The sequence below is a fragment of the Zootoca vivipara genome, chromosome 2, assembly GCF_965207765.1.
Source record: "Zootoca vivipara chromosome 2, rZooViv2.hap1.1, whole genome shotgun sequence".
Taxonomy (NCBI): domain Eukaryota; kingdom Metazoa; phylum Chordata; class Lepidosauria; order Squamata; family Lacertidae; genus Zootoca; species Zootoca vivipara.
The window spans coordinates 80,318,250-80,333,699 of NC_142584.1; the positions used below are offsets into that span (position 1 = coordinate 80,318,250).

General features: G+C 42.8%; 1 protein-coding gene across 2 annotated transcripts in view; it reads right to left on the reverse strand.

The window, feature by feature from the left end:
* Nucleotides 1-394: 394 nt before the first annotated feature.
* Nucleotides 395-15,450, reverse strand: part of IL17RD (interleukin 17 receptor D) — a 52,022-nt gene continuing 36,966 nt past the window's right edge. The window contains exons 4-13 of one of the 2 annotated variants that reach the window (XM_060271423.2): nt 13,282-13,400; nt 12,540-12,660; nt 11,728-11,772; nt 11,476-11,627; nt 9,186-9,251; nt 8,394-8,448; nt 6,244-6,354; nt 4,286-4,449; nt 1,401-2,340; nt 395-690 (exon numbers count right to left, since the gene is read on the reverse strand). In XM_060271423.2, the coding sequence (XP_060127406.2) occupies nt 575-690; nt 1,401-2,340; nt 4,286-4,449; nt 6,244-6,354; nt 8,394-8,448; nt 9,186-9,251; nt 11,476-11,627; nt 11,728-11,772; nt 12,540-12,660; nt 13,282-13,400 (1,889 nt within the window). In that variant the 3' untranslated portion in view covers nt 395-574. Of the gene's footprint in view, nt 691-1,400; nt 2,341-4,285; nt 4,471-6,243; nt 6,355-8,393; nt 8,449-9,185; nt 9,252-11,475; nt 11,628-11,727; nt 11,773-12,539; nt 12,661-13,281; nt 13,401-15,450 lie in introns of both variants that reach the window. The other variant, XM_035106370.3, reaches the window with a different exon arrangement.

Genomic DNA, 15,450 nt, shown 5'->3' on the forward strand with positions numbered 1-15,450 from the left:
TTCTACCAAAATACAATGGGGCAGATAAACATGAACGGGGGGGAAAATGAGAGATTTCTTTTTTTAAATAAAGTCTATCCTTTATAGAACTAGTCTTTGGCATTTTAACACTGAATTCTGCCCTTCCATCCCCCAATTCCTGCTGCACACTTGTAGAAAGTACTTTAGTATTTAAGAGCCAGGAGCATATATAACATAATGCACTGAATTATCAGAGTGACAGACATTACTGGCAACTCATTTTGTACTTCAAAATATATATTTCAGAAAGTAGACATATTTTTTTGTATATCTAACTTGATCATGAGTCCAGTTCTAGGAAGAACTTTTTTTAATTAAAAAAATGTTAGCTGTTACAGTATCAAAGCAGAAAATATTTTATTTTATTTTATTTAAAAAAAGAAGTATGTATAAAAATATACTGGCCATAAACTCTCCTGGGGAGCAAGAGATAATCTGCCAGGAAAGTGTCTTTTCCTTCAAGTAAGTCAAGTGGCTGTGATAACGCAGAGATTAATGCATACACAGAGGCTGTCGATGATAAAGTGGCAATGCGTAACAATCTTGCAGTGTATTATAAAGGTGCTATCGGCTGAAGTTCTTCTGTGTGGATATGGCAGTGAAGTTCTGCTTTACATATTCCCGGCACTAAGGATTTGGTGGCAGCAAGCAATGGAGGTTCTTCTTCTCCTACAAGGGGAAATGTCTAGTTATCAAATTAGTTTAAACTTCATATAATATAACACGTAGAAAGCATGCAAACAAGCTCTGAGTCCCAAAACAATTCCAGGAAAAGAAAGGGAGGCAGGAAAAGACCATTTTGGAGTTTGCTCCAAGTAGACTTTCCCTGCTCCTTCTTTCCTGTGATCTACCAACTGCCCCGTGGGAAGGATCCTAATAGCTTATTTTCGGTCTCTAGCATCCCAAAACCTCCTGCTACTTGCTGATATGTTTTCCTACTAATTACCTTATAGAATCATGCAAGTTGGAAGGGACCCTGATAATCATCTAGTCCAGGCATCCCCAAACTGCGGCCCTCCAGGTGTTTTGGCCTACAACTCCCATGATCCCTAGCTAACAGGACCAGTGGTCAGGGATGATGGGAATTCTAGTCCAAAACATCTGGAGGGCCAAAGTTTGGGGGTGCCTGCTTTAGTCCAACCCCTGCAATGCAGGAATATACAGCTGTCCCTTACAGGTGTTGTCCCAATGCATGGTGTTGTTAGCACCATGCCCTAACCAACTGAACTATCCTGCTAATTCCTCGTTGCTCACAACTAAAATTTGGTGCTGTATTGTTGAACAGCAGATCAAGAGGGAGAGTTATTCTGCTCAAATGTCCAGTTATATAAATGTCTAGACTGTAACTTCAGTGTAGTTCACTCTCTGTTCCATCTTACCCAGTCCTGATGAAGAGGAGACGCTCTCTGCAATGGAACAGGTTTCAATTTGGTCTGCTATGAGTCCTTCCATTAAAGGGAGTGATAATTCAGATGAAGGAACAGAAGAATCATAAATCCCAGAGTCCCGGGGCATATCTGGGAGATTGGCAGCCTTTACGACATGTAGCAATGGCTGAAGAATGCAGCTACTATTTTGAATGTCCTGAGAGTCTCTGTCCTCGCCAAGATTAAAATGTTGCATCACACAATGAGAGTCTGAATTCGAAGGTAGAACAATATTTGCATCTGCTTTCAGGAAGAAATCCCCATCAGCCACTTGTTTACCGACTAAGTCATTTAGCACCAATCCAGAGTCGAATTTTTCCATCACTGGCTCTTGGAAATGTAAAGGAGGTGGGCGGAAGGGAACAAACTGCTTTTCAAACCAGTCTGGCTCCTGGTCAATATACTGGTGCATGTTGCAAATGGCCACATAAAGAGACCGCCCAGATTTGCTCCTGAAATAATTTCTTTTGCTGATGTGTACAGGATACAATTCTGAATCATGAAGGCTAAGATCTCTGGACTGTAAATGGGAGTAAAGCTGAGGCAGGTTATCCATGAGTTTGTACTTTGTAGTTAAATCCAGAATACCAGGAACATCACCCTCACAGGAGTAATCAAAGTAGACAGCAATGAACTTGCAGAGGTCACACGAGTTCTGTTTTGCATGGCGCAGCTTCTCTGCTATTATAGCTACAGCGACCAGAAACAGTTCTCCCTTCGCAGCATCCTTCTCCTTGGGTCCCTTATGCTTCACGTTCTTTTTCTCCACAAAGTATTTCATTCCTTTGGAACACACAATGATAATATACTGGGACTCGTTGATTTTTCGATGAAGCCACTCTTTTTGCCCTTCTTTACAAATCCTCAGATCTTCCCATAAGTCTAAATAAACCTAGAAAAGATATTATTAAAACCATCATCTAATGGACTGGCATTTACTAAATATGTAATAGTTATGCTCAGTAACTTGTATGTGGCTTTATGCACGGGCCTTCATAAGTAGGGATGGGGAACTTGTGGATCTCAAGATGCTGCTGGACTACAACTTCCATCATCTCTGACTGTTGGCCATGCTGGGCAGGGCTGATGGGAGTTTAGTCCAATGACATATGGAGGGCTGCAGGTTCTCCATCCCTGCATTATAGGTTTGTCTAAGAAGTTGATACTTGGAGATTATTATTTTTGAAAGGTAATAATTTCAAGATAATAGGTGTGTGTGTGTGTGTGTGTGTGTGAATGTACACTGCATGCACAATGCAGCTTATGGTGCATGAACTGTAAATTGCAAGGTTGGTTTATATGCCTCAATCCTACATTATAACCCCCACCCAAGAATACAGACGTTTAGTTGCACAAAAAGCAGCAGCTTAATTACAGAAGCCACTGTAATACACACTTGGAGCTCCATGACAGTAAGTGCATATGTCAAAGGCATTTGTGTTGAACTGTCCCCAATATTGATGTGAAATTTTCATGCACACAAGAGCTGATGGATGAGGCTAAGGCACTTGAGCATTATTTTGTACCTTTTTTTAAAAAATGGTACCCTTTCTAAAAATATGGTTTGTATCCAACCGTCATACCCAGAGTAGACTAGTTAAATAAATGGAAATTGATTTCAGTGGGTCTACTCTGGGTATGATTTAGCTGGGTACAATAAAAAAAAAACCATTACAGCCATCCCTCCTGAAAAGAAACTAAAGCAGAATACAGGCAATGACTTTTACAAAGATTTGACCACTAGAGGTCAGACATGCTGTATAAATCTCTATGCAAATAATAAATCAGCATTTAAATTCATACAAACACCAATTAATTTAAACCTCACAGAGACAGGATTAACACTGAACAAAGACAACTCTAAACGACTCCTGCAGGCTAATTCCACCCCCTCACTTTTTGCCAAATCTAGCTATTTAAAGTACATATTTTTGAATATCAAAAGAGAGGAAAAACCCATAGAATTATGGGGTTGGAAAAGAGCCTAAGGGTAATCTAGTCCAGGGGTCAGCAAACTTTTTCAGGAAGGGGCCGGTCCTCTGTCTCTGAGACCTTGTGGGGGGCCGGACTCGCCCTCTCCCGAAAGCACCCCCCCCCAAAAGGACCTGCCGCTGCCGCCACTCACACCGCCACCTTGTCTTCAGCAGCGTCAGTGGTGTCCTCTGTCCTGGCAGGGAGCAGAGCCTATGTCACTGGGCTGGGTGACGGAGGCAGCCTCCACACCGCTGCTGCTTTCTCCCACTCAGCTCCTCCCGCTTGGCCACCTCTGGGCTCCGCCCTTTCCCTCCCACTGAGGCAGCTGAGCGGGAGGAAGCAGCTGAGTGGGAGGAACTGGTGGTATCGCCGCCGCCCACCCAGAGGCGTCAGCGGCTTCTGATTGGCTGCAGGAGCTTCCTGTCGCCCATCAGAAGCCGTGTCGTGTCGCAGAAGTCAGTCCCGCACGGCGAGCCCTCCGTGCTACGCCAGTTTAGCATGGGGACTGACCGAGCAGGCGGCAGGGTCCACAAGGTTCGCAGGCCAGATTTAAAGAGCCCGGCAGGCTGCATTCAGCCCGCGGGCCTTGGTTTGCCAACCCCTGATCTAGTCCAACCCTTACAATGAAGATTGCCTGAACCAATAGTGTATTAAGAGATAGGATTAGGATTCCAGGGCTTTATGGAACCAACATTTTATCAATATATTTTTTCTTTTTTTTTAATTTGCATGGTCCGCCAATACTCATTTCATGGCTAGGCAACTTCTAGAACCAGCCATTATGAGGCTCATGCTATTTGCATAACTTGTACCGGCCCACACAAGTAAGTGCAAAGCACTGGCAGCAGCTACAAAGAGTTTACCTCACAACCACAGAAGTCCTGAAGGAAATAGGCAAAGCACTGGATGACATTAATGTGCTTCTGACAATCTTTATTGGAATAGCAGATGAACACTTTGGGACGAGGTCGTGGCCTTTCCACGTGGAGGGCGGCAGAGTAGGTTGAAGATTCTGAACTCTCCTCATCTAAATGGGAATAGATATTTTCTAAATTGAAACAAAAAGTAAAGGATTTTTACTAGCTACATACATACAGGAGGTGCTGCCATTTTTTTCCTGCTTCAGCTTGGAACTTTAGCAGTTGATACATTTGTCTTAATTTCCCAAAATATTCCATTTCCCCTTTCAACTACAGACACCTTAAAACCAAATCCTCTTCAGCCATCTAACATAGTTGGAAGTTCTTACTGCTTGCCTGTTAAACGAATGCTCACTGACTATGCCTCTGGAGAGCTGCTAATGGAAACATTTGGGTCTAACAGACATGCACAAACAGCTCTCTACAGGTGCAGATTACTGTCATCCTCTACATGCTACAGTTGATCAGGGCTGGCCCTGTTATTAGACACCGTGAGACAGCTTTCAGGGTGTTTTTTAAAGGCATTTGCTGTCCCACCTCAGGCACCAAGATGCCATGAACTAGCCCTGTAGCCCATATAGCGCAGATGCAGAGTCTCATCCTAAACATTAGAAAAGTACCACCAGTGTGTCAAGCAGCAAAGTGCAATAATTTTAACTCTAGCAATGCAAGCAATTTAATTCTGGACACAACCTGTGGAAGGGCTCTGATGATGGTGCAACCCTAGCTTTTCACAGCCTCCAACCCAGGGACTAAGCCAGGGGTCGACAACCTAAGGCCCATGGGCCACAAGCGGCCCATGGGGGTTGTTTAACCCCCACACCGAGCCACCCACTCGCCAAGTCCCCACATGCTACGCTAAACCGGTGCACCATGGTGCGGGGACTCGCTTTCGCGGCTCTGGAAATCGCGTCTGCTCATGCACAGGTGCCGGAAATCGCGTCTGTGCAGACGCCGGAAATCACGTGCACTCACAATCCGGCCCACGGAGAGATCTCCGCAGAAGTGAACCGGCCCAGGCAAGGTAAACCTTGCCGACCCCTGGACCAAGCCTAGACAAACTTCAGGCATTGCTGAGGCCAAGGGACCTAGGCATATGTCTGGGAAATCCCGGACAAGTCCTATTTTGGGGGGCCAACATGCCCACCTAGGGGGAATTTTTACATTTTAAATGAAATGTTCGAGTTTGGGGATTTATTTCTTTGGCTTGGGCTCAGGATGCTCTCTGCATGCTGCGGCTGCTGCCAGCCTGAGCCGGTGAAAGAGGCACGCGGGAATGGCGGCAGCCGCTTGTGCCCCTTTCCCTGGCTCAGGCTGGCAGTGGCTTGGGCTATCCTCTTTTTTGCTCTTCAAGATATGGCGACCCTAAAGGGACCACATGACCCAGGAGCTACATTCTAAACTACAAGTACTGCTAAGATTGACTGGAGGAGTTGCAGGAGGTAAGGTGCACCTCTGGGTAAAGGTCACAGCAGTGTCACCCCTTGCTGAATGGAAATCTCACCACCCAAAGATAAGGCTATAGAATTTGCTGAGCAAGAGTAAGTTAATCTCAATGTAGGGTTACAGTTAGGCTGGAGATACCAGCAGCAAAACAGGGTTGAAGGAGAATCACAGACTTGCAGAGTTGGAAGGGACCAAGAGGGGCATCTAATTTATTTATTATATTTATTAAATTTGTATACTGCCCTATATCCGTAAGGGTCAGGGAAGTTCAACCCCCTGTAAGAATCTTTCACCCACTTTGGGGCTCAAACCCTGAAATTAAGAGTCATATGCTCCATCTACAGAGCACTTCCAACAACAGAATCCAGCTTTAGAAACAAATATGTTTCCTTCCAATGTTAGCACTGCTATAGACATTTCCCTCATATAGTTCATCCTGTGGGAAAAATACATACCTTGCTGCTTTTTGCGGCACATCACTGTGAAAAGTGTTGCAAATGCAGAGACGACAACCAATGGAACTGTAATGGCTATTGCTCTTATCGGCCCGGCCCACGGGGAGTGCACTTTGAAAAGTAGAGGAAAACCACTAAATTAGCGCTTCTCAAATTGTGATATTCTTAACGATCTCATCTTCCTACTGTCATTGCTGGCAAGCCTACATTAAATAAATGGCGCTTTTTTGCAATACTGCTATATTAAATCATATATTTGCAGTGTGTTGTTTGTTTCTATTAAGTCCACTGTAGTGCATGCATCAGAAATAGAGGGCTACTCTCCCATCTCTATGTAATTGGTATGGGGGGGCGCTATTGCAAAAATTCCTCCACCCTATATCTTTCCATATCCATTATCACAATTATAAAATTCACCATCAATCCAGGGAAACTAGCACACAGTTCCTACACCAGTGGCAGCCAACAGGGTGCCCTCCGGATGTTGTTAGATTAGACTGCATTACAACTCCCATCATCCCAATTACTTGCCTATGGCTGATGGGAACTGGAGTTCAGCAACTTCTGGAGGGCATCATAATGGTTGTTATTGCTGTACAAGCTCCACCTTGTAGAACAACCCAACCTCAAACACGCTTTGCACTATTTAACATTGTGTGGATAATCCATTACAGTCATACCTTGACAGCCGAAGGTTTCGACTTCCGAAGTCGACAACCCCGGAAGTCTTTTCGCCACATGCGTGTTCTGCACCTGCGCAGAGTGTGCGGTCGGCGCATGCGCAGAAGTGTGAAATTGCGCTTCGCGCATGTGCCGGCCGCACACTTTGACATCCGAAAACCTCGACTTACGAAGACGGCCACGGAACGGATCGTCTTCGTAAGTCAAGGTACCACTGTACACAGGGTAGAGCACTGATGAGAGAGGAAGGGCCTCTGCCCTCTTCTTGTGATGTAATGCAGGGGGTTCCCAAACCGTGGTCTGCAGACCACCACAAGCTTCATTCAGGTGGTCTGAGGCATGTCTGTGAAAAACACAATCTGAATTCTATGGAATTCAAATTCTAAATACACTATAAGAAATAAAGGAAGCAGCAAAAACACAATATAAGAAATAAAAAGAAGCAATTACAGTGGAACCTCTACTTACAAATTTAATCCGTTCCGGATGCACATTCGTATGTAGAAACATTTGCAAGTCGAAACACGGTTTCCCATACGAATGCATTGGGAACGGATTAATTCATTCCGGAGCCTCACCTCCGTCGCTGCCCTGCGCTCACCGCCACTGGATCGGGCCCTCGCTGCTGCTGCTGCTGCAAGGCCACCTCTCGTGTCCTTGGCTTCTCCGCTCGGAGCGCAGCCGGAGCCACCATGCGGAGGAAACGCCCTCCACCCCTCGCCGTCGCTCCAGCCTAGGCGCCCGCCCGGTACTGCTGGCCCCGTTGGGAGAGGCTCCACATTGCCGCCGCCTGCACCGTGTCCGCCCGAGCCCAAGTCCCACACGGCCGGCCGCGGGTGCCCTGGCTCGGCCTCCGACGTCGCCAGGACTGCAACTCCCATCACCCCGCTGGGAGGGTGGCGGGAGTGATGGGAGTTGCAGCGGTGGCAAGGCCCCGATCCAGCGGAAGATCCAGCAGAAGGCTGGCCTTGCTGCAGCAGCAGCAGCGAGGCCCCAATCCCGCAAGACTGGCAGAAGGCTGGTCTCACAGCGGCAGCAGCAAGAGGCCGATCCCGGCGAGGGCTCGATCCGGCGGCGAGCGCAGGGCAGTGAGGCCGTTCGGATGTCGAAAATTTTGTAAGCGCGCCACCATTTTTTACTATTTTTTTCTCTTCATAAGTAGAAAAATTTGTAAGTAGAGTCATTCGTAAGTAGGATTGCCACTGTACAATAAAATTAAACATATAGCATTTAAGCACAGCACATTACAACTGCTGCAACAGGCGGAATAATCATTAAGTGGTCTACCTCAGCAATTTTCAAGTGATCTATGGAGAAAGACCACAGCTGTAAGAGCTTTCAGAGCAAAGGGTCAGTGTAGAGCTGGCCCATAACTTTTAACCTTAACTGGGAGTTAACTGGAGATTAAGAATTATTATTCAGATGGAAAGGGCAAATTAACATCTCTTTCAAGTAGAAATATATCATACCTGGTTTTAATGCATAATGCATTGTTTTCCTTGTTGTATTGGTATCGTCAACCAGCTTTTTAAAAAAGGGAGGGAGGAGAAAGAAATTTTAAATGCTTTATAACAATATCTATTTTTAGAGATATGACAAATCACTGCTAAGTACCCTTGATTTAAGAAAAAAGTGATGTTACTGGTAAAATAAGAACTGTGTACACTTTTTATTCATTTGATGAATAAAAGTGATGACTTGCCTGTGTGAATGAGTCCTTTAGCATCACATACAGAACCTTAGTATTGCCTCAAACACAATGCATTTTAATAAAATTGATTTCACAGAATCAACCGTGAGGCATCCGGTAAACAAAGAGCAACCACACACTGAAAACATGAATGAACCAGTCTGGCTTTAAACAACAACAACAACAACAACAACAACAACAACAACAACAACAACACACGAATTAGAGCTATAAAATTAATTAGACATGTTTGGGGAAAAAATAAAAAACTTCAAACATGTTGAAGAGTCTTTCTAACCCGCAAACAATGTTAGTGTTAATAAGATAAGAATCAAGGTTTAAAACTCTTATTTGGATCAAGAGTTACCAAGATAGCTTGATTTCAAGCTAGCACCCCTATTTTTTGTTTACAAATAGGCAACCTTTTCACCATGGCAGTAATGTAATGATGTAGCATTGCCTAACTACATTCCCAACTTCAAAGGAGATGCAGAATGCTGACACCTTTAATTTTGCAAGGAGAACAATTTCTGTCAGCCCCAACTTCTCAGACTACAAATAATTGCATTACCTCTATTATATAATCTCCTGGTGAGACATTCTGAAGAATACAGCTTGTGACATCTGTATTTTTTTCCTACGGAGAAATGAAATATTTTTTTCTTGTAAGTCATTTGTATGCATTTGAATGCTAAGCAGAAGGTGCACTCCCATTAAAAAGTTGTCAGTTTGGAAATTCATACTGCATCTGAAATTCATCCAGTACAAATGAAGGCAAACACAGAACAATGTTATTAAGCCCAAGGACTTTGGAGTCATTGGTCAAATGAATGAATGAGTGAATGAATATTTATTGTTTTTACCCCACCCATCTGGCTGGGTTTTCCCAACCACTTAATGTCTCACATTAAGAAATCAGAGCCAGAGCCCATGACCTAAAATCCAATAGTGAACACAGGGCTCTGTTCCTTCCCAGAGTCAAATGAGAGCTCTGCTGCACTCACAGACTGGCTCAGCTGGTTCAGAGCCAAGTGTATCAGACTGCGCAAGGGAGCAGATTCCAAAGACAAATACATATGATTGAAAGCAATCAGTATTTAACCCAAGGAAATTAGAATTGCAGTTCTTGTGGCCTTTGGTGAAAACCTTACATTAGCATTCAATAGAAAGATGTACAACTTTAAATGACCCTTAGCCCAGATATATTGCTTACTGTTCCCAGGTTCCAAAAAAACAAAAACAAACCCAAAACAAAACAAAACAAAACTCCCTACCCCCACCCCCAAAATGCAGGAGCACTTGTAAAATTTAAACTCAACTTTCACTCTCAAAAAGATAGCATGCATGCATACTGATATATGATCAAAACACTGTGGTGTATGTCTGTGTCAAGTACTTTGCATGCTGCAATACTAAAGTCTAAATACTGCATTATCCTGTTCTATGTGGATCAATGCAATGTGAATAGAAATAACTGCTAAGATCCCATTGTTGTGGCACAGAATGATTAAAAGGGATCCAAGTTTTCCACAGCGGGAATGATCCACACAATATTGAGCACTTTCAAAAACCATTGATTTCAATGGAGAAGTCAATTAAATCTATCCTATTGAAAAAACCATTGCGTTCAAAACTTTGGTGAGTGTGTTCCCAATGGGTTTTCCTAGTTAGAAATTCCTGTGAGCAACGTAGCATATTCTCCACTCAGCTGTAATAATCAATGAACCTCATCCCAGAAAGTTCACTTTAAGTTCACTGATGAGGACAGCAACCCCGCTGTCACATTACACCACAATCAGAGATACACTGGCAGCAGGTCTGCTATATCCAGAACACAGTCCGGGGGGGGGGGGGCATGCAATTTGGAAAACAGAGGGGTGAAATGACAGGTGCATTAACACAGTTCCTGGAAATTCTAGCACTCTTCCCTAATCAGAGCCAATGCTGCTGCTGCTGCCAAATGATGTCCACAAACAGAGGGAGCCAATCCACACAGGCCAGTCAATTTAGAGAGAAGTATGGCACCAGATCTAGGACAGGCAAGCTGTTTTGCTATTGAAATAGGTGCCCATAACTCTGCCCTCTTTCATCCACTCCACCAGTGTGTTGGGTGCATAGATTCTGTGTGCCTGTTGAGATGCAGCATGTTTTTCATTTCATCAGCATAGTGGAGCTTCTGCTGAATCTTACTGCTCTTCAGCCAGTGTTAACTCCTATACAGTTGTACCTTGGTTTTCGAACAGCTTAGTTCTCGAATGTTTTGGCTCCCGAACGTTGCAAACCCGGAAGTGACTGTTCCGGTTTGCGAACTATTTTTGGAAGCCGAACATCCGGCGAGGTTCTGCGGCTTCCGATTGGCTGCAGGAGCTTCCTGAAACAAATCAGAAGGCGCACTTTGGTTTCCGAACATTTTGGAAGTCGAATGGACTTCCGGAACGGATTCCGTACGACTTCCAAGGTACAACTGTATTTAGGAACTGTGCCCAAATTAGGTCCGCCAGCATAGGTCCGCCACACTTAACTATCAGTTAGTCAAATTTATTTGCTAAAAAGCATTGGGCACCACTAAACTACAACCAATCAACTTGTGCGATACATTTTAACATAGATGAGCCCCAACACATTGGACCCTGTTTCATGCAATAAAATTTTGTTTGGTCTGTTGGAATGCTAGAACAAACAGAGAAACCATGTGACATATTTATCCCTGTCAACCAGTACGGAAGATTTTTATTTGTTCTGCTCAAAAAGGAAACTGTCCAAAGAATCTCTTTCAAAAACTTGTCCCTACAGGAATTTTATGCTTAACAGTTTCATGTACAGAGCATTGTGAACCATGCTATAAATCATGCTCAGCCAACCTGTTTGCAAGTCTTCTGTTTGAAGTGTCCTTCGTTTTTAAGTTTGTAGTGCAGATAATAATATCTGAATCCAAAATTATGCGGTGCATGGTCAAATGACACATGCATATTAAAGCCTTGCTGGGTAACGTTCAGATTCCTTGGCTTCCAGACTATCAAGGAAGAGATATTTAAACATTAATTACTATTTTAGGAAAACTATTAATTATACAATCCTCATTCAAGGAATGTTGAGCAAATATTTCCACTTACAAGGTTTGCAGGCTAAGTTTTCTGGCTGCAGTAGCAATTCACAAGCTAGCAAGGAAAAAAAACAATGGATTCTTTAAAACTCAGGTTTTACAAATAAGCATACATCCTTCCTTTCATCCTTGATGAGTTCATGTTGGGTTATATCATATATTATATCACAGGTTTCAGAATGTCAAAGAATCATTATCTGTTACCTGCCTGGAGTCCTTGGAATAAGGCAGGTCAAGGATTCCAAAAAATAGCTTACACAAATATAGTAGTTCCCCATAAATTTGCTGGGCATCATATAAAAAGCAGGACCTCCTTTACACCAGCAGGTCATGTGACCCCCAATAAGGGAAGAAGAGGAAAAACAGAACCCCAGGCCTCTTAACAATTGCTTGATTGTAGCATCAAGCAATTATAGCATTAAGCTTTGAAAAAAAAGATTCAGACAATCAGGTTACTCGTAGGATGGCTGTAATTGTCATTTGAATCATATCCTGATAGGTGACAAGCAGAGGCACAACCTTATAATGCTATTTTACCTTCCTAAAAGCAATCACGGGGAGATGGAGGGAGGGCCAGAGCAATCTGAATGCCATTAAATGAACTTATTATTAATGTATCAAAACATTTCTTAACACTTCCTGTATTGTTGACTGTGATTCTCATTCCCATCTTTATTTCCAAGGCCTCCAAATTTATTTGTACGGTAGTAGATTTTAGCTGGAAGTGGAAACTTCGGCGTTTCAAGTTGCTACCTGCTTTCCTTAAGACGCAAGACACAGATACCTTTAAAAGCAGAAAGCAGCAATTGCCAATGTACTTACGCCGAGTTCTGAAGAAAAAGGGGTGGTAGTTGCTTTCGTTCTTAATGGATGGGAAAGGGACAACCTTCACAAAGTAGTCAGTTTCAAATTTCAGATTGAGAAAAGACTGCGACTCCACTCCCTGCAAATGGTCGGGGGAGAGAGAAAGAGAAGGTAGAAATTAAAGCCAGTCAGTAACGTATTTTAAAGCTTGCTGCATACTTGAGTGCAAGTATGTTTATTTGCCATCTTTCCTCTTTGCAAGAGCTTGAAGCACATGTGAACCAAAAGGGGACTAGACCCCTTATTATTATTTTTTGAATGACTTAATTAACTACTCCCTTAAGGAGGGCACAGGCAGGTTCATGATTTTGCAGAAACTAGGACTGGTGGGAGTCAGGAGTTTGTAAAAGCCTCTCTCTCATAAAGTGCTGGTTCTTGGTATAAACACAAGCTAGAAGTCTCTTGGCTTGTCCCATAATATTCTGATCAGAAGCACACACACCCCGCAAAGTTTCCTCCTTCTGGCACTTCATACAATTATTTCCTTGCTGCAAAGAGGTAAGCAGGAGAATTTTCAAAGAGTAGTATGCTCTGCTCTGATAAAAACAGGGAAAATGTGTACTAATAATCAAGGTCACGTGTGCCAAGAAGCTCCACTAACTTCAAATAGGCTTCTCATAAAATAATAGTTCTAGTTTTTTTTGCCTGAAGTATTCAACACTTTCTTTAAAATACTATTTCCTTAAAATACACTACTTACAGTCCATTTATAACTTGAATTCAGCTGCTTTGGGTCTTTTAAGACCAACTGTTGACATTGTCTTCCCTCCGATTTTAACTCTTCAAGGACTACTCGAAATCCCTTCAGAAATTCAATACCTGCATACATTTAAACAAAAATCAGATACATATTTAAAGGCTGGATGTGTATGTGTGTTTTATATATGATGAATATATATTAATCAGCTGGTTCCTCCCATGTGACCTCCCCCCCCCAAAAAAACCCACCTTTGTACTATTAATGGTGCATCATGTGAAAAAGCCACACTACAGTGGTTCCCAGAGCACTGAGCTGCAAGAGGCTCTGTGATATTAAAATGCCTGGTGCCAACATGCAAATAACCATATTCTTTTTTTAATGTAGCAGGTGCAGCACATAATAGCACATGTTGCCCCTCTATCTTACTTTTAAAAATCTGCTAGATGATGAGCACAAGCTGCACTTACATCTTGCTCAGAGGCAGGCGGCTACAAAAGTTGTCTGACCTTGGCACACAGCCCGAGGCATTTGGATGCCAGGCCTGTGTCCCTGAGCATGTGCTGAGAAGCACTTGAGAGTACCTCTCATGAACAGTAAACAGTGCCTTCAATGTACAATTCAACTTTAAAGAGCCCCAGGCCTCAAGCTTGGAGATAGGAAGAAAGTCCAAAACACCTACAGTACCGAAGTTCAGAAGTGTTCAAAGTAGCTAACTACAATTCTGAAAACAACTGAAAATGTCAACTGTAAGTACATGAAATTTGGTTTGGATGAGGATCATGTTAAAAATGGGTACCAGGCTCAGAAACAGGGGCGGGCTTTTTGTTTTTGTTTTTAAGAGAAGGTGCTTTGCATAACTGGCCTACAAAGAATCTTGTAAATCACACACGCTTCAGAAGAAAGACTAAGTTTGCAATATAAAAAAATTCCTTCAGTAGCACCTTAAAGACCAACTAAGTTTTTATTTTGGTATGAGCTTTCGTGTGCATGCACACGAAAGCTCATACCAAAATAAAAACTTAGTTAGTCTTTAAGGTGCTACTGAAGGAATTTTTTTATTTTGCTTCGACTCAGACCAACACGGCTACCTACCTGTAACTAAGTTTGCATTCTACAACATAACAGATTCTGAGTAAGAGGCTGAGGTGAAAAGAGAATCTTAGCACAGCGCCTGATAACTGTGTGTGATTATAAAGACTGGGGGACACTCCCATAGTTCAAAAGTACTTAAACCAAAACTGGATTACCATAGTTTAACTCTGGATATTTGTTGTGTTTGAATGCGGGTTTCTAAACACACACACACACACACACACACACACACACACACACACACACACACAAATATTGCATGAATACCTTATTTCATGGCTCTAAATGATCTTGCAATGGGAAATACAAATGAGCCACCCACCGTGTTCTTAATATTTAGAGGAACAAAAGCAGTGTTTGTGCTAACATCTAGACCATGAAAGAGAAGAGTTAACAGGCTCCCTGTTACCTGAGATCCTTCAACTACAGTTCTCTCTTGATGCTTTCAGAAGGATTAACCTCTGATCATTACAAGAGAAAGCACCAAGCTTTGTATCCCATGGAGATTGGATGCAGCCAAACATGCAGCTGCAGATTACCAATTCAGTAACTCTGCACTCTTGGAAGCATTGAGTATCACTTCCACATTCCTGCTCTCTAACTGCTCATTGTTTTCAATTCAAAATTCATCAGCGGTAAGCTGCGTGTTATCAAGCTTCAGACATTTTTTCTATTTCCACAAATATATTTATTAATTCTTCAAGCAAAGTACATTTCTATAATCAGTTCATGACCTCAGCCCTTTTGAAAGGCTAACAGATTTAAACACACACTGAAAGACACACTTGTTCTGTAAGGTGTATCTCTGCACTGAATTTTATTTATAAAGGCTGTTTATACTTTATTCTAGGAATTACAGATTCAAGGTATCATCCAGAGAAGTGGCACGCAAATCTTAGCGATCATTAGATAGGTACAAGAATTCACTGAAATCTATTCCAATTAAGCATGTCTCAAATCACAATTGTAAATGGAAAGCGGGAGAGGCACAAACAATCTATCCTAGAGGGAGATGAATCAAATTCTGCACCTTTAAGACCCAGTGATTTTAATGGGAGAGGTTAAACATGTTCCCAA